At 35.9% G+C, this 20,552-nt stretch overlaps 1 protein-coding gene across 1 annotated transcript in view; it reads left to right on the top strand.

Annotated features, from left to right (window-relative positions):
• The first annotated feature begins 9,881 nt into the window (after nucleotides 1-9,881).
• The window catches only part of LOC106071041 (A disintegrin and metalloproteinase with thrombospondin motifs 9-like), a 145,779-nt gene continuing 135,108 nt past the window's right edge, over nucleotides 9,882-20,552 (top strand). Inside the window, exon 1 of the mRNA XM_056027552.1 lies at nucleotides 9,882-10,267. Coding sequence (XP_055883527.1) covers nucleotides 10,120-10,267 — 148 coding nt within the window. The 5' untranslated portion in view covers nucleotides 9,882-10,119. The remainder of the gene's footprint in view (nucleotides 10,268-20,552) is intronic.

The raw sequence follows: 20,552 nt of genomic DNA, 5'->3' as shown, positions 1-20,552 counted from the left end.
TAGATCTAGAATTTTAGAAGTTCAAAATTTTAACCTGGAAAAGTAGGAACATGATCACATGAGTTACCGTTTCAGACCATTATAGATTCTATAGATTTAGTCCTACTTGGGTTATCGGCTACCTTTTAGAACTGCGCTTCGGCAGAGGTATGCCTACCGAAGAATAGTGGTGCCCGTGACCCGTCTGAACTAAAACAAAAATGTACTTTTCCTTATGCACACACCTCTTATTAACTTTTAAAATTAGAGAAAATAAAGACAATAATAAATGTGTCGTGGAGGGAATTAAAAAGCCTGTATATATTTAATTCCTTTATTTCCATGCATGGGCGAACTAGGTTATATAGGTCTATGAGCAACCGGGCAAATGCCCATGGATCGGTGGGGCTGCCAAATGGGCAGTGGCCTAGCTAGGGTGGGGTAGGAGTCCGAATTCGAAAGTCTCCCCAAATGAATGTCCTAATATATTTTTTTTTGCATTAAATATTAACTATTAATGCACTGCCATGCATGGGCGTGGCCAGGGGGAGGGGTTTGGGATTCAAAACCCCCCTCCCAAAATGAAATCTCCTCTACCGCATGGGGGATCGGGATTTAGTGACTGATTTTTTTTGCTTTGATTCTATTTATTTTAGGTGAGACTCTAATACTAAACCATCACTTGCCCCAGCTCAGCCAAGGGGGTTTTGAGTTTTAACACCCTATACCAGGGGGTTCTGCAGTCAATTCCCCCTTTTCTACAAAACAAAACCAAAAAAAAAAAAATGCAAACGACAATCCCCAAATTCCAAAAGCATAGCTAAGAAAGATTTTGATTTTAAAAACACTCTCCGAAATTTACGATACCCCCCCCCCTGTTCAATATAGTCTAAGACTATCCAAACATCAGTCACCAGAGTAGCCAAGAGGGGTTTTGTGTTTAAAACTCCCCTTCCCGTGGTTTAGAGCTAAAACCACCTCTGCAATATAAAAAAGCAAATTATACACTCAAAAATCTATGAGCGTAGCCAAAGGGTTTTTGAGTTTAAACCCCTCTTCGGCGGGGTATGAAGCTAAATAAATACCTCTTGAATATAAAAAAAAAAAGCAAATTACAGACTCAAAATGCTATGATCATAGCCATAGGGGGGTTTGAGTTTAACCCCCTCCCCCCAATCAGCGGGGTTTGAAGCTAAAAAAATACCTCTTCAATATATAAAAAAAGCAAATTACACTCTTAAAAATCTATGAGCGTATTATATATAACCAAGCCAAGGGAGGTTTGAGTTTAAACACCCTCCTCCAGAGGGCTTTTTTTTTTAATTTAAAACCTCTCCTGATGGTTTTGAGTTTAAATACCCCCATACAGAGAGTTTCGAGGTTAAAAAAAACTCTCTCTTCAATTTTATTCTAAAGCAAACTACAGTTACCAAATTCTATGAGCGTAGCTAAGGGGGTTTTGAATTAAACCCCCCCCCAAAAAAAAATATTTTGAGCATAAACCCCTTTGGCTACGCTCATAGATTTTAGAGTGAGTAATTTGCTTTTATTTATATTGAAGAGGTACTTTTTAGCTTCAAACTCCACTGGAGGGGAGTTTAAACTTAAAACCCCTTTGACTACACTCATAATATTTTGAATGTATAATTTGCTTTGTTTTTAGTATTATAGAGTAATTTTTTACCTTCAAACCCCGCTGAAGGGGGGTTTAAACTCAAAACTGAGTCAAAACCCATTTAGCTACGCTCATTACATTTTGAGTGCGTAATTAGCGCTTTTTTATATTGAAGAGGGGGTTTATCGTAAATTTTAGAGGGGGGTTTTAAAATCAAAATCTTCCTTAACTGTGCTCTTGAAATTAGGGGATTTTCGTTTGAATTTTTTTTTGTTTTGTTTTATAGAAGAGGGGGTTTTTAAATAGCTATTAATGAATCGAGGGTACAATTTATTAAGGGGGGGGGGTGTTTTGAAACCATCAGCTAGGCTTTTGAGTGCTAATGCTGTAATATTCATAAGTAACTGAAATAAGGTTTCTGCATATAAAGCACCGACTAAAGAGCTTCATGACACAAGAACACTTGCAGGGTTTCATGTTGAGGAGAAAAACGTTCACAAGATAGTGTTTTGAACACAATCATAAACGAGCTGTATGAGGGACTTTGTTTTGAATGTGGAAACATTTCTCTGTTGCAATGTTACTACAAAATAGCAAAAACATCCCACAGGGGGAGGGGGTGAGCGGTTGGAAGAATTCGAACTCAGGACCATGCAGACTCTAGAGCGCATTGCATACGAAAAGGCAGCCATCAAGTGTTATTCTTTAATCTTTTAGTTATTTCAAAATAAGGTAATAAACTAATTAGGATTGCGATTGCACTGTCTATTTTTTTAATACTCTAACCCCTAAGTCTATTTCCATGTAGATTTTAAGTTGTATGCATATATACACTCCGAATCGTATGGTAATGACCTGACCGATTTTGACACCCAGTCCGCCCCTATTCGTTTCATTTTCTATAATTACGTGTGTTCATACTTGCTAGGGCTTGCATATAGATCAATAGCCTACCGAGTCTTAACCAATTGGTAAGAATTAAATGAAATTAAAACTCAAAGGAGTTCCTTTTCATATCACAGCGAATGTCACCACAGTCTGCAGTTCATTCCATAAGATTGAAAAATTTAAATTTAAGTGAATTATTGAAAATGTTAAAATTACGCAATTTGTTATAATTAGGCAAGTTGAATTGCTTGATTACACAATCTGACTACACTTATCCTCATTATTCGCCTCCACCTCCATAGCATTCAGAACTTGATATCAATCGGTAAGATCAGAAATTAGACCTGGGACACAAAATAGACTACACACAATACTTTGCAGCAACCACCAAAGTGGTTGAAAAGATCTACATGGTGGGCGCTTAGTTCCAGTGAAATGCTTCTATGGACTCTATAAACTATAAGGTGATAGACCCAGGATGGTATTTTGTTGATATGGAAATTACATGGAAGTGATATGATAATGATGTGGGAAGGATACGGTCAGGGCCGCCGCTACCTATTGTGCAATTTATAAATTTAGTTAAATAAAAGAAAATTAATTAAATATTTTAAATACATTCTAATTATTTCACTATCCTTTGAAAATATAAAAGATATTCGTAAGTAAGAAATGTTTTTGGAAACGAAAAAAAAATAGAGCAACGCTCGAGGGATTCTTCAATAAGCGCCAACTCATTTCTGGCCTTGAATTTTCTCGGGTTGTTTGTAATATTGTTTTGAGTCGAATAGCCCGCACTGTAAGTAAATTTATGTCCGCTAATTAAAAAGTCAATTTTAAAAACATTTTCACTAGGGGGGACGGGGCGTTAGTTCCTCTCATGTAGGGGGGGGGGGAGGAGGGCGCAACGTCCTGACAAAAAAGGGTGAAGTGTGTGTGTCCTAGGCGGCCGTGAGAAGAGATTAAGCGATTGATTGGTGGTTATGTAGTGGCAATGATAAAATTAACATACCTAGTGCAATTGTGAGACGATCTTAAGACATGAAAGAGTAAAGACTTTTTTTTTGTTGTTGTGAGCTAGATTGTGTTTAAATATCAGTTTCTTTGATTACTTGTAGATCTAGATCAGTTTCTTTGATTACTTGTAGATCTAGATCAGTTTCTTTGATTACTTGTAGATCTAGATCAGTTTCTTTGATTACTTGTAGATCTAGATCAGTTTCTTTGATTACTTGTAGATCTAGATCAGTTTCTTTGATTACTTGTAGATCTAGATCAGTTTCTTTGATTACTTGTAGATCTAGATCAGTTTCTTTGATTACTTGTAGATCTAGATCAGTTTCTTTGATTACTTGTAGATCTAGATCAGTTTCTTTGATTACTTGTAGATCTAGATTTTCTAGATCAGTTTCTTTGATTACTTGTAGATCTAGATCTCACCTCAAGTTAAATCGTGAATAATAAAACAGTTCTATTGAGTCTTTGTTCGCAAAGAAGTGAGTTAAGTTATTCAAAGTGTATTTATTATATATTTAAAAAATATATAACGCCTTCATCGGTTCAGTTGTACTAACTGTTTGGAGATACTAGCCAATGACCTACCAACAACACGTTGGGGGCGGGGGGCGGGGGCGGCGAAAAAAGGTGTTCAGACCCATTGAAGACTTGAGCGGAAACTTGCCGCATCTTCATTTCTATCTCCTGGAAGATCCTACGCTTAAAAATGATGTAGGCAACACTATTTCCCCCCCCCCCTCAAACAACATCATAATGAATTTTCATGACGTAACTTTGGATTCTCTACAAAGTATCAAGTTCATATAAAGTAAAAATAAAATCTAACAAGGTTACAAGGACAGTTTGTGTGGAAACTGAAAATCGATCCCCGATGTGGTCCACCCAGTCAAGTAAAAAGGCAGGTTTTAATATTTTCTGAAAGAATATCAGAATAAAATGACAGAGAGGAATGGAGAAATAAGTTGACAGATCTTGTGTGATGCCCCGACGGTCCAGCACAGCAAGGTATAGGTTAAAGTGATGGTGAAGTTAGATGTGAACCTGGCCTAACTGATGTTATATAATGATTATATAATTGTTGGAATTGGTTTTGTAAAGGGCCAATTTCTTATTCAAAGCCTCAAGAAAAAAAATCATTTCCGTTAAAAAACAAAACCCTTTAGTTCAGTGTTGTACATCGCTCCTCTGGGCTCTAAAGGGGGGGTCTCGAACGAACGAACATGTTGTTATCAAGGTACCCGGGAGTGGGAGTCATTGTATAAGTGACTTATAACTTTTGATTATTTACTTTGTATAAGACTCAAGAAAGATATTCAGCGCTGAGTGGCTTCATTTGTTAGATAAATTTGTAGGCAACTCTGAATCCGTGCGTCAGATGATTGTGGATTCAATGAAAATCTCTCCAAAATAGAATCGTGATAATTATCATGAAAGTGTACAGAACGTTGAAAAAGTTCCACTGTCAATGACTTTTGTATTTCGAGCTTTTTTTAGCGGCCCCCGTGAGGGGAAAAAGCCGCTATTAGGTTTGTGCAAAATGTCCGTCTGTCCGTCTGTCCGTCTGTCACACTCAGATCTCGAAAACTAGAAGAGATATGAAAAATATTATTTCATCATTAAATCCGGCTTGAAAAGTTTAGGTGCAACGGCTACTTTTGGTTTTCTAAAAGCAAACCGTTTAATTTATAAAATTAATTATGCAAGCGATTTTTTCATAAAAATACACCAATTCTAAAACAATTACGTAAATGTAAGGGAGGCAATGTTACAATATGCTAACAAAGATGGACAATTTTTGTGTATTTTCAGTATCACTAAGTCAAATATATTTTTAAAATGTACAGGAAATGTTTACAACAAATACAAATAATAGTTAAAGACGTTTTTTCTGGTCAACTAGCTGCTAAAATTAAAAGAAAACATTTCTGTTTGTTTATAAAGGCTAATAATGCACTTTGTATGTAAATATCACGCACATTTTTTTAAATGGACTTTTTATGCAGCGATTTTCGTGCAGTAGCGTAACGTCGCAACATGATCAGGTGCTAAACCAATTCCTTAAACTTTTTTTAAAAATCAGATTTTATTTATTTTTTGTTTAGTGCCCCCATCCGAATAAAAGAAGATTATTTTTGTGCGTTTTGTCTGTTGGTCGGTCTGTCCGTCACGATTAGATTTAAAAAACTAGAACTCTAAAAGCTATTGAAAATCTGATTTACCCTTTAATGTTCCTCCCATAACATCTCAATAGTTTTAAGTATCTAAAATTGATTGTTCCGGATTTTTTTGTGCAAAACTAATCAACGCCAACAAATGTTTGTTTGCTCTTCTAACTTATATTACATTCAATTTCCATGCTTAAACGTTGCAAAAACACATTATCAATAATATGTTGTTCCGTTTTTTATGTAAATAGCATATTAATGCTAAATCATAATCTCTATACTGACTTATATTTCATTAAGTGTAAAAATGTTCCGGATATTGTTTTATAAAACATGAATTATGCCTAATGATTGTTTGAAATCGCATAAGGCTTTTAAAAAAAGTAATTTACTAGAATTGATTACTGAAAATTACTTTTTAGACATTTAATTTTCTTGTAAAACATAACATAGAAGTTTTGTAATCGATAAAGAAAGTTCCGGATTTTGTTTCTTACAAATCGTCGCCAGAAATTTCCGAATTTATTTAAAAATCTACTAACGCCAAATAATTGTTTGAACTCCCTCTTCTAATTAATAAACAAATAATCTTCTCATTTACGAAATAATGTTTTTACGTATTTTTATGAAAAATATTTTAACTCACTACTCTCTTACAGTACATTTAACTTTCTACCTAAAACATTAAAAAATCTAATTATCGTTAATATTATGTTCCGATTTTTAAGGAAAACAGAATCCAAACACCAAAGTAAGGTATGAAAATCTCTCCACGTGGCTGTAGTACATCTAATTTTTATACGAGACCATCCAAAAAATTTAATTAACGGTATTACATTTATCTGAAATTCTCTTTTTCTTTTACTATTTATACAAACATCCGGAACAATCTATTATATAAACTTTTCAATTGTGTTCATACCTAAAAATTATTGCGATGTTTTGAAACGTAAAATAAAGGTTAATCAATTTTTAATAACTTTTAGTTGTTTTTTTTATATCAAGATAACGGACAGACCGACTGACAGACAAAACGCAAAAACAATGTGGCTTTGATCCTTTTTAAATAATATCTATTAGAACTCAGTGCACCAATGTCTATGAACCCTCGTTAAATATCTCGTGTAAATAAAGACATTTTTTTTTATGGTACCGGTACTAGCCTATTGTGAGGTAATGGAATTTTTTTTCTTTGACGTCATATGAATGGACTCTTTAAATGTAATGTTAAAAGAACGCACTCGGTGCACCAATGTCTATTAACCCTCGAAAAAATTGCTTGTATTAATGAAAACATATTTTAGTCTAACTAAGCCGTGTGACGTAGTGTTTTTTTTTCCTTTGACGTCACATGGAATGAATTCTTTAAATGAAATGCTAAAAGAACGCACTCGGTGCACCAATGTCTATGAACACTCGATAAAAGGCTCGTAATGATGAAGGCGATTTTTATTCTAGCTAGGCCGTGTGACGTAGTGTTTTTTTTTCCTTTGACGTCATATGGAATGAATTCTTTAAATGAAATGCTTAAAGAACGCACTCGGTGCACCAAGTCTATGAACACTCGATAAATGGCTCTTATAGATGAAGGCGATTTTTAGTCTAGCTAGGCCGTGTGACGTAGTGTTTTTTTTCCCTCTGACGTTATATGGAATTAATTCTTCAAATGAAATGAAAAAAGAACTCGGTATAGTAATGTTTATTAAGCCTCGTTATGTGACTCGCGTTTAAAAAAGGAATGATATCTTGATTTAGATCTAATCTAGATTTTTTAAACTAGATCTAGATTTTTATTACAGTATATCTAGATCTGGATTTATATTCTAATTAAAATTATTTTAGAATCTAGATCTAGAATTTCTAGATCTAGTTTAGACTAAAATAGACTAGATTAAGATGTAGAATTTCAATTTCTAAACTTAAAGTGTAAAAAAAAAGTGTAGATTTTCATTTCCAAACGTTTTGATCAATATTGTAATGTTTTAATATACTAAAACTAATCTACTATTTTTTTTATTAAATTTAAATTTACGGCAAATGAATCTTTGAAACATTATTACTTTTGACCATCGGATGGCTGCCTGGTAGTGCGGTTTGCGCGCTGGACTGTCGTTTAGATTTATGGATGGCCCAGGGTTCAAACCCTGCCCGCTCCCATCCCCCGTCGTCCTGCGGGAGGTTTGGACTAGGAAGTAATTATCTTCAACTCTGAAGGAACATCCGAAACGTGTAAAACATTTTACATCAAAATTAAATCACCTCTTGAATATTATTTGCGAATATGCAGATCCGACAGGGATCCGACTTCGACGGGGGCCGCCTCTGAGTTTGTGTAACACAAACTCTCTTTGTAATCTTGTTTTTTAAATTATAATGTAACTTAAAATAACAAACAAGTTAACATATCCACGTCCAGACCATGTAAAACTGTTAAGCTAAGTTATCGAGAAATTGTATGTAGATCATGATCAATTATAATGTTCATTGTATTATAACCTCCGCAGCTCATCAATTATAATCGTTGCAAATACAGAAGAAGCATGAGCGAGTAATGAGAATGAGATCAGTTTTGGAGTGTCCAGCTCAGTCTTAATGGATTCTTTTTCTAGAAAAAAAAAAGGGGGGGGGGGCGGAATTTTTTTATTTCTCACGCAGGCGGCCACAACCCTCGCGGCTGCCCTGGTTACGGTAGTAATATGATGATGATATTGTAGTGATAATCTGATGATATGGGAATGATAAGGTGATAATATATCGGTAGGCCCCAATATAATGATGGTTTGGCGATGATGTTGTCAATGTCTTGTTCTATGCTGTCTCAAACGAAGTTATTATAGGATTTGAAATCTATTTATCTATTTAAACAATTAATTTCAAAATGTGCTGCAAAATTATTGCCTATGGATTAAAACCCACAATATGTGTGGCTTATATTCTGTATATATAAGCTATCTATCTATCTATCTATCTATCTTTCATATCTATCATATCTATCATATCTATCTATCTATATATCTATATACAGTATTTAATAAAATACTCTGAAAGACACAAAGATAAAGGCACATTCCTCGTCCCATATGCTAGGACAAATTTGTACAAATACTCCTTCTTCCCTAGTGCTATTAGAGCATGGAATGGGTTGCCTGAGCTAGCCAGGAAAACCAGTGACTTGGCAGAATTTAAGTCATTGGTTAATATGCATGACTAAATGCATGACGCGTAGGACGTAATCATCTTCTTTTTTGAAGTAACGTCTGTATTATATAAGATAAGATAAGAGAGAGACAGGGAAAGAGGGAGAGAGAGAGGGAGATACTTTTATGAAATGCTACTAATTAACTCGAATCTAAATGTACTATTTTCACTTGATCAAAAATAATAATAAGTTTGCGGGAGGTTTCTGTACTTACAGAATACAGATAGGCCTAATTGTCTGAAATGGCTCAGTGATGATTCTGTACTTACTGAATACAGATAATTGTCTGAAATGACTCAGTGATGTTTCTGTACTTACAAAATACAGATAATTGTCTGAAATGACTCAGTGATGTTTCTGTACTTACAAAATACAGATAATTGTCTGAAATGACTCAGTGATGTTTCTGTACTTACAGAATACAGATAATTGTCTGAAATGACTCAGTGATGTTTCTGTACTTACAGAGTACAGATAATTGTCTGAAATGACTCAGTGATGTTTCTGTACTTACAGAATACAGATAATTGTCTGAAATGACTCAGTGATGTTTCTGTACTTACAGAATACAGATAATTGTCTGAAATGACTCAATGATGTTTCTGTACTTACAGAATACAGATAATTGTCTGAAATGACTCAGTGATGTTAGTGAACGTCTCAACCTGATGCTTACATTTGTTGACGTTCCTTTCTTGTTAATATTTTGTTGTCTTGACACCGATAGAAATAAATTCCATGTTGTATAACAAATGTATAAGAAACTAAAATTGAATTGACATAATTTTGATGCATTCATAATGTTTCTAAATCTCAAGAAAGTTTCTTTGAAAGAAAGTTTTTTCCCCTTAAATCAATAAAATGAACCCTTTTTTTTTTAATTAAGGAGAGTCGCCAGAGTAATTGACAATTTTTCTAAAGTTTTGACCAAACTGTGCATCCATACTTTTGCTCCAGGGCTACAGGTCGTTTTTCCCCCCTTAGACAACAGGGTGGTAGAGAGGTCTGAGGGGTGAAGGGAGGGAAGGGGGAATATGGAACGAGAGAGAGAGAGAGAGAACGTAAAGACGACAGCAGGAGTCTCAGACGTCATGATAAGTTGGGGGGCGGAGAGAACAGAGTGAGAGAGAGAGAGAGAGAGGGACGCACAGTACTTTGAATTCACGAAGTCTTTGCATCAGTGGTGTAGACCTTCTACTCAAGATGTTGGTATAGTGTTCAATCAGGGCTAATGTAGCACAATTCTTGGAAAAAAAATGCGGACGGTCTTGATGGCCCTTGTAGTTTTATGGTGTTGTCTTTTAGCCATAATTCTGCCTGTAATACTGGGCCAACAAGTTCAGAATGACTGGGATAGAAAGAAAGTAGATCAAGCAGATTGGAATAAGGAGGAAAACCAGCAAGGTAAAAATGAGGCTAGCGTAGTTGTCAAGTAGTTAGGATTAGTGGTGGACAGGAATGATCTCAAATGTGCTTCAGTGGCAGTATTGCGCTGAACTCACCGGTCTTGGTGTTTCAGCCACGAACAAGTTCAGCAGATAGTCGGCGTGAGTGAAATATGGTGCACTATTTGCTTACATTTGTGTGTGCGCCGGTGTGTGCATGCCAGCCGTCTGGAAATTGAATACAAAACAAAAAAAGATGGTGTCGAAATAGGGGAACGGTAATGGCATTAACACTGTATAGAACCTATCGCTCTTTATAATTGACACTATATAGAACCTATCACTCTTTATAATTGACACTGTATAGAACCTATCTCTCTTTATAATTGACACTATATAGAACCTATCGCTCTTTATAATTGACACTATATAGAACCTATCGCTCTTTATAATTAACACTATATAGAACCTATCGCTCTTTATAATTGACACTGTATAGAACCTATCGCTCTTTATAATTGACACTGTATAGAACCTATCGCTCTTTATAATTGACACTATATAGAACCTATCGCTCTTTATAATTGACACTGTATAGAACCTATCGCTCTTTATAATTGACACTATATAGAACCTATCGCTCTTTATAATTAACACTATATAGAACCTATCGCTCTTTATAATTGACACTGTATAGAACCTATCGCTCTTTAAAATTGACACTGTATAGAACCTATCGCTCTTTATAATTAACACTGTACAGAACCTATCGCTCTTTATAATTGACACTATATAAAACCTATCGCTCTTTATAATTAACACTATATAGAACCTATCGCTCTTTATAATTAACACTGTATAGAACCTATCGCTCTTTATAATTAACACTATATAGAACCTATCGCTCTTTATAATTGACACTATATAGAACCTATCGCTCTTTATAATTGACACTGTATAGAACCTATCGCTCTTTATAATTGACACTATATAGAACCTATCGCTCTTTATAATTAACACTATATAGAACCTATCGCTCTTTATAATTAACACTGTATAGAACCTATCGCTCTTTATAATTAACACTATATAGAACCTATCGCTCTTTATAATTGACACTATATAGAACCTATCGCTCTTTATAATTGACACTATATATAACCTATCGCTCTTTATAATTCACACTATATAGAACCTATCGCTCTTTATAATTAACACTATATAGAACCTATCGCTCTTTATAATTGACACTGTATAGAACCTATCGCTCTTCATAATTGACACTGTATAGAACCTATCGCTCTTTATAATTAACACTGTATAGAACCTATCGCTCTTTATAATTAACACTATATAGAACCTATCGCTCTTTATAATTGACACTGTATAGAACCTATCGCTCTTTATAATTGACACTGTATAGAACCTATCGCTCTTTATAATTAACACTATATAGAACCTATCGCTCTTTATAATTGACACTGTATAGAACCTATCGCTCTTTATAATTGACACTATATAGAACCTATCGCTCTTTATAATTGACACTGTATAGAACCTATCGCTCTTTATAATTAACACTATATAGAACCTATCGCTCTTTATAATTGACACTATATAGAACCTATCGCTCTTTATAATTGACACTATATAGAACCTATCGCTCTTTATAATTAACACTATATAGAACCTATCGCTCTTTATAATTAACACTGTATAGAACCTATCGCTCTTTATAATTAACACTGTATAGAACCTATCGCTCTTTATAATTAACACTGTATAGAACCTATCGCTCTTTGTAATTGACACTATAGAGACCTATGTGACATATATCTCCAATCTCCATATATAACCCATATAGATCCATATTGTTTACACGCAATGAGTAAATATTTTGACTAAGATATTCTTTTATTATCTAACTTGAATGTTGATTAAAATCTAGAACTGTTAGGATATAGTCAATGTACTATGTTTACAATAATAATAACCAAAAAAAAAAAGCCCCCAACTTTTCTTTATACATATATTAGACTATCCAATGAAGGAGGTCTATAACATATGCTTTTAAAATATATATCTTACTTTTCTGTGGTCGCGTGTTGGAGAGCTTGGCTACCGATCTGAAAGTCTCAGTTTGATTTCAACTCTGTATTAAAGCTATTGAAAAAAGTTCGTCCGGTTCCAAATGAGTCTTTACATCAGGAGTAGAAGACGTGTAGTTGGTGGGCAGGCGACATCAATGATCAAACCCCGTGCAGTCGACATCAATGATCAAATCCAGTGCAGGCGACATCAATGATCAAATCCAGTGCAGGCGACATCGAAGATCAAACCCCGTTTAGAAAAATATTCGCTCTTTTTTTGTCATATTTATCTAGAATGGAAATTGAATCAATGTCACCCTCTGGTACTTACATTTGTTGACTTACTTTCATTTAACTTACACGTAGACTATCTATGCTCAGTATAGCAATATCATGGAATCTCAACACTGACATTATTTTAAAAAGCGTTATGTTTTATTTTTTTTTCTACCCAAACTAGAACCTAAAACTGAGAGCCTATTTCACCTTGGTTAACCAATAGTGAGACACCCTCAAGATAAACAAAAAAGAAACTAGAACAGACGCAAAATAGAGAACTGAGATTTAAAAACAAATATTCGCATGTGATTAGAGTAACACCTTTAGTCAAATCCTACAACTGAGAGACGCTTCAGGATCAAAGAAGTCAAGTAGCGATAATACATCAAACAATGAATCATAATTTACAAACAGAAAAACAAAACCTAATCCAATACTTAGACACAAAGATAGAGGCACGTCTTATTCCAGGACAAATGTTGTGTGCATTCTTCCTTCCGTAGGACGGTAGGTTATGAGTGGGCAGGGATCAAAGCCGGGACAATCCAGACGAAATGTCCATATACAACACGGCCAGGAAGTCATCCGATAAGAGAAAGAGAGAGAGAGAGAGACAGACCATATGAAGAGAAGAGTGAAAAAGACAGAGGGGAAAAAGATAGATCATGACATGCGTGACACTGAACCACTGACTTAAGCATGACATGCGTGACACTGAACCACTGACTTAAGCATGACATGCGTGACACTGAACCACTGACTTAAGCATGACATGCGTGACACTGAACCACTGACTTAAGCATGACATGCGTGACACTGAACCACTGACTTAAGCATGACATGCGTGACACTGAACCACTGACTTAAGCATGACATGCGTGACACTGAACCACTGACTTAAGCATGACATGCGTGACACTGAACCACTGACTTAAGCATGACATGCGTGACACTGAACCACTGACTTAAGCATGACATGCGTGACACTGAACCACTGACTTAAGCATGACATGCGTGACACTGAACCACTGACTTAAGCATGACATGCGTGACACTGAACCACTGACTTAAGCATGACATGCGTGACACTGAACCACTGACTTAAGCATGACATGCGTGACACTGAACCACTGAAAAAAAGCATTGCATATGTGAGACTGAACCACTGACTTAAGCATGACATGCGTGACACTGAACCACTGAAAAAAAGCATTGCATATGTGAGACTGAACCACTGACTTAAGCATGACATGCGTGACACTGAACCACTGAAAAAAAGCATTGCATATGTGAGACTGAACCACTGACTTAAGCATGACATGCGTGACACTGAACTACTGACTTAAGCATGACATGCGTGACACTGAACCACTGACTTAAGCATGACATGCGTGACACTGAACCACTGACTTAAGCATGACATGCGTGACACTGAACCACTGACTTAAGCATGACATGCGTGACACTGAACCACTGACTTAAGCATGACATGCGTGACACTGAACCACTGACTTAAGCATGACATGCGTGACACTGAACCACTGACTTAAGCATGACATGCGTGACACTGAACCACTGACTTAAGCATGACATGCGTGACACTGAACCACTGACTTAAGCATGACATGCGTGACACTGAACCACTGACTTAAGCATGACATGCGTGACACTGAACCACTGACTTAAGCATGACATGCGTGACACTGAACCACTGACTTAAGCATGACATGCGTGACACTGAACCACTGAAAAAAAGCATTGCATATGTGAGACTGAACCACTGACTTAAGCATGACATGCGTGACACTGAACCACTGAAAAAAAGCATTGCATATGTGAGACTGAACCACTGACTTAAGCATGACATGCGTGACACTGAACTACTGACTTAAGCATGACATGCGTGACACTGAACCACTGACTTAAGCATGACATGCGTGACACTGAACCACTGACTTAAGCATGACATGCGTGACACTGAACCACTGACTTAAGCATGACATGCGTGACACTGAACCACTGACTTAAGCATGACATGCGTGACACTGAACCACTGACTTAAGCATGACATGCGTGACACTGAACCACTGACTTAAGCATGACATGCGTGACACTGAACCACTGAAAAAAAGCATTGCATATGTGAGACTGAACCACTGACTTAAGCATGACATGCGTGAGAGTGTTTGCTGGTACATGTGTTTAAATGTGTGTGAGAGAGAGTGAGAGAGAAAGAGAGAAAAAGAGTGAGAAAGATAGAAAGAATGAGAGAGAGAGAGAGAGATAAATGAGAGAGTATGAGAGAGGAGAGAGGGGGAGTATGTGCATGCTCCAACTGTACTCCATCTCAATGTTCATGTTGTGCCCCACAGTTTGTACTACAATGGCTCACTCAATAGATTTAGATTACAATGGCTCACTCAATAGATTTAGATTACAATGGCTCACTCAATAGATTTAGATTACAATGGCTCACTCAATAGATGTAGATTACAATGGCTCACTCAATAGATTTAGATTACAATGGCTCACTCAATAGATTTAGATTACAATGGCTCACTCAATAGATTTAGATTACAATGGCTCACTCAATAGATTTAGATTACAATGGCTCACTCAATAGATTTAGATTACAATGGCTCACTCAATAGATTTAGATTACAATGGCTCACTCAATAGATTTAGATTACAATGGCTCACTCAATAGATTTAGATTACAATGGCTCACTCAATAGATTTAGATTACAATGGCTCACTCAATAGATTTAGATTACAATGGCTCACTCAATAGATTTAGATTACAATGGCTCACTCAATAGATTTAGATTACAATGGCTCACTCAATAGATTTAGATTACAATGGCTCACTCAATAGATTTAGATTACAATGGCTCACTCAATAGATTTAGATTACAATGGCTCACTCAATAGATTTAGATTACAATGGCTCACTCAATAGATTTAGATTACAATGGCTCACTCAATAGATTTAGATTACAATGGCTCACTCAATAGATTTAGATTACAATGGCTCACTCAATAGATTTAGATTACAATGGCTCACTCAATAGATTTAGATTACAATGGCTCACTCAATAGATTTAGATTACAATGGCTCACTCAATAGATTTAGATTACAATGGCTCACTCAATAGATTTAGATTACAATGGCTCACTCAATAGATTTAGATTACAATGGCTCACTCAATAGATTTAGATTACAATGGCTCACTCAATAGATTTAGATTACAATGGCTCACTCAATAGATTTAGATTACAATGGCTCACTCAATAGATTTAGATTACAATGGCTCACTCAATAGATTTAGATTACAATGGCTCACTCAATAGATTTAGATTACAATGGCTCACTCAATAGATTTAGATTACAATGGCTCACTCAATAGATTTAGATTACAATGGCTCACTCAATAGATTTAGATTCATTCTTTTTGAGAAATCTGTTCCCCAATGATCCCAAACTTTATTGAGATGAATAATGTCATCTATTATCACTTGACTGCAAATGAGCGTGTAGAGCCTAGAAGTAAAAGAGAGATAAAGGGTTTGAGACGAGGGCTCCTAGAAGTCAAGTGGTAAATCTCGTATCTTTCCTCCCTACCCCCTATAGTTGTTTCCTCCTTCACCTTCCCCCCGTGAATACGTCGCGGAGAAGATTTACATTTTTTATTTTACATTTAAAAAATTAAGAATAAACACACACACATATTTACACATACATAAACAAGCCTACACACATACTTAAACACGCCAACAGAAGCAACGATTTTAGTTTTGTTGTTTTACTGTCAAGAACAACAGATCAACTACTGACCTTGTACAGACGTGGCAGTTCAAGGCGCTTCTGACCTTATACATTTCAGACGTGACAGTTCAGGGCGCTACTGACCTTGTACATAACAGACGTGGCAGTTCAAGGCACGAGCGACCTTGTACATAACAGACGTGGCAGTAAAAGGCGCTACTGACTGACATAACAGCCGTGACAGTTTAATGCACTACTGACGTTGACATTGTACATTACTGGCTTTGTACATTACAGACATAACAGTTCAAGGCACTAGTGACCTTCTACATAACAGACGTGGCAGTGTAAGACACTACTGACCCTGTACATAGAAGAAGTAATACAATAATGCACTACTGACCTTTTACGTAACAAACCAGGCAGTTTAAGGCACCACTGACCTTGTGCATAACAGATGTGGCAATGCAAGGCACTTCTGAGTTCTGACCTTGTACATAACAGATGTGGCAATGCAAGGCACTTCTGAGTTCTGACCTTGTAAAAACACTACTGACCTTGTACATAATAGAAGTGGCAGATGAAAACACTTCTGACTTTGTACATAATAGAAGTGGCAGATGAAAACACTTCTGACCTTGTACATAATAAAAGTGGCAGATGAAAACACTAGTGACCTTATACATAATAGAAGTGGCAGATGAAAACACTAGTGACTTTGTACATAATAGAAGTGGCAGATGAAAACACTAGTGACCTTGTACATAATAGAAGTGGCAGATGAAAACACTACTGACCTTGTACATAATAGAAGTGGCAGATGAAAACACTACTGACCTTGCAGTTTGTGATGGTTTATGATTAGTGAAATTTTAATGCAGTACATACCTTTACATAACTGACCTTGCAGTTTGTGATGGTTTATGATTAGTGACATTTTAATGCAGTACAGACCTTTACATAACAGACCTTGCAGTTTGTGATGGTTTATGATTAGTGACATTTTAATGCAGTACATACCTTTACATAACAGACCTTGCAGTTTGTGATGGTTTATGATTAGTGACATTTTAATGCAGTACAGACCTTTACATAACAGACCTTGGAGTTTCAGGCTCTATTGACCTTTACCATAACAGAAGTGACAGTTCAAGTCTGTCTGATGTCGAAACAAAGAATTCTCCTATTGTCTTTAGCTGTTTATCTAGATTTGATGGGAAAAACATATGTAAACTCATCGTTACCATGAGACAAAAAAAACGGGGCAGGTTTGAAACTAGGTCAACTTAGTTTTGTAGTGAAAGACTGAACGTGAAGTAAATGGCGCCGTTCTTTGCTTTCAATCGTGGTCACACACACACAAACACACACACAGAAGTTTTTATTTGATTACAATTTCTACAATTTGTTAAGTTTTCATTTCTCTGAAAGATGTTTCTCTAACATGATGTGATGAGACTTTGAAAAAGATTTAAAGGTCTGATTAGATCAAAGTAAAAAGACTAAAGAAAAAAGTCTAATTGATATTGGAAATTAACATTGACACACAGACCTATATATATTGTATATAGGTCTGTGCATTAACATTATTTAAGTATCCTTTAATGTATTTAGTCGTGAGAGAGTTCAGATTTAAGGGTAGGCAAACAAAAACGATCTCGAGTCACTTCAAACGCATTTCGTTTCAGTTTCTGCACTAGTTCAGGGTGTCAGCTTTAGTAGCCACACGCCAGAAGAGAACATGACCTGATCCTGAACATACAGAATACACTTTAATGTGGTTCAATTAACTCTAGGGTTCAAATCTAGCATATTTACTTTTATATATATATATATATATATATATATATATATATATATATATATATATATATATATATATATATATATATATATATATATATATATATATATATATAGGTCTTTACCAGAGCTGATATGAGCACAGATAACTCTCACAGGTTCAACAGCTAAGTTCCACCACTTAAAGCGAGACTAATCGCTACAGAAGGCCTGGACACTGACCTACTACGTCGCAACCTGTGGGAAGTAGAGAACAATAGATCTTTGCCACGTCACAGGTTTGTACGACGTGGCAACGACCTATTGGTCTCCACTGTCCACAGGTTACGACGTCACATTTCAGGGCTGAGGCCTTCTATAACGACGGGTCTCGCTTAAAGCCCATGACCTTCATTCACCTTCGCTGCAATCTTATTATTAATAGTATGTGTGAGCTTGTTAGGTTTAGACTGACCTTTCATTGACGCTATGGCAACGTAATGTTAACTTGTGATCTAGAAGTGTGGCACTAGGAAATGAACGAATTCAAACTCTTGAAGTTTGAAGTTCAAGAGTTTGAATTCGTCCATTTGGAAGAAAGAATAGAAGCGTAACGTAACATCTGAACTAAACGCTCGGGTGCAAAGAACAATGTATCGCTGGAGGATGTCTGGGCTGGGATGGTCGACAGAGGAGTATCGACTATTTGTTTATATCCTGTAACCTCCAGACATGTCTGGGTGTCATGAATCAATCAAGCAGACACCGCCAACCTGATTTTTTTTTATATCGCGATCCTACGCCCTAAACACCGCTACGGTAGGCTGCAATGAAGCTGTTCCGTCTTTCTATTTTATTCGACCTCTTCCAGACAGCCTTCAAAGGTAATGTCAAGAGATGATTAAGAATACATGAAGTGCTGTTATGACGCGGCATGTCCAATTCAATAAACGAGACATACACAGAATTGCGAATGTGTAGCTATTTACCTTGCTTGGAGCTCTCTTGACTAGGTCGTCATTTCATTTCTCTATCTATCTATCTATCTATCTATCTATCTATCTATCTATCTATCTATCTATCTATCTATCTATCTATCTATCTATCTATCTATCTATCTGTCTATCTATCTATCTATCTATCTATCTATCTATCCAACCTGTTTGATTTTCTGTTTATCTACCTATATTTTACAACATCAGTATGTTCTAGTATTACTTCTAAATTTAAAATGTCTTTAAAATGCTGAAAAAGTCTTCAATATTTTGAATTTGGAATGATTATAAGAACTGTTTATGAATCTAAATATTTTATCTTTGAAATAGTTCATTCAGATTCCTATGTTCAATATCAGTCTTTGAACTTCGCTGTTTATCGCGAACAAGTCAAATAGACTTCTTTTCAAACCCCAGTATCTAGTGGAGTGTTGCAACCATTTGCTGCCAGCTTGCACTGTCTAATCTTATCTACCACGTTTTCATGTTCCTAGAACTTACATAATGTGTATCTATTACCGAAAATAAATCCAGGTAAAAAAAAAAGAGTGAAGATTAAAATAAAATCAAATGTGTTTTTCTGTAAGAAGTGTTTTGACAAGATCTCAGTTTCAAAGTAGCTGCATGTACAGTCTTGTATTCCCCTTGTTTGTAAATATGCATATGTACAAGTCAACATGATGTTAAGTATACAAATCTTGCAGACATAATACTCGCATTGACATATATTTTTAGTTTGCCTTTATATTTACAGAAATGCCTTCAATTTTATTCAAGCCTTAAGCACAGAATCTAGCCATGTGTTAATTTAATACTATTAGTAAGGGTTTCAAACTCTTCTATTAAGACTCTATTAAACTCTACTAAGTCATTTTTCTTCTTCGTTCAGACCTTGTCTAATGGCAACCGGCAAGAGTTCTTACATGAATTTGTTCTAGCATGTGGAGCAAGAAAAAGTTTATGATTTATATGTGACATAAATTAAGTGGTGAGGCGGGGTGGCTGAGTGGTAAAGCGCTTGGGTTCAATTCCTGATAAAGACTAGGATTTGTAGGGTACCTCTCAGTCCACCAGTACTAATAGATCTCTACAGTACCTGACATTAGTTAGGGAAAAGTAAAGGCGGTTGGTCGTTGTGTTGGCCACATGACACCCTCGTTAACTGTGGGCAACAGAAACAGATGACCTTGACGTCGTCTGCCCCTCAGATCGCAAGAAAGGGGAAGAACTTAACTACTTGAAATTGTCAAACTGATAGGATGAACACTTGTTTACAAATTTACAAATACATTTAATTTTGGTGTTCAGGAAATTTTAATCGCACATGTCTTTATTTAACTAGAAACACCATTGATCCTAACACAGCTGAGTCGACAATGCTTTATGATTGAG

The sequence above is a fragment of the Biomphalaria glabrata genome, chromosome 4 (assembly GCF_947242115.1).
Source record: "Biomphalaria glabrata chromosome 4, xgBioGlab47.1, whole genome shotgun sequence".
NCBI lineage: Eukaryota > Metazoa > Mollusca > Gastropoda > Planorbidae > Biomphalaria > Biomphalaria glabrata.
Note: the sequence above shows the minus strand (reverse complement) of the source record. Positions and strands in the feature narration are given on the sequence as shown.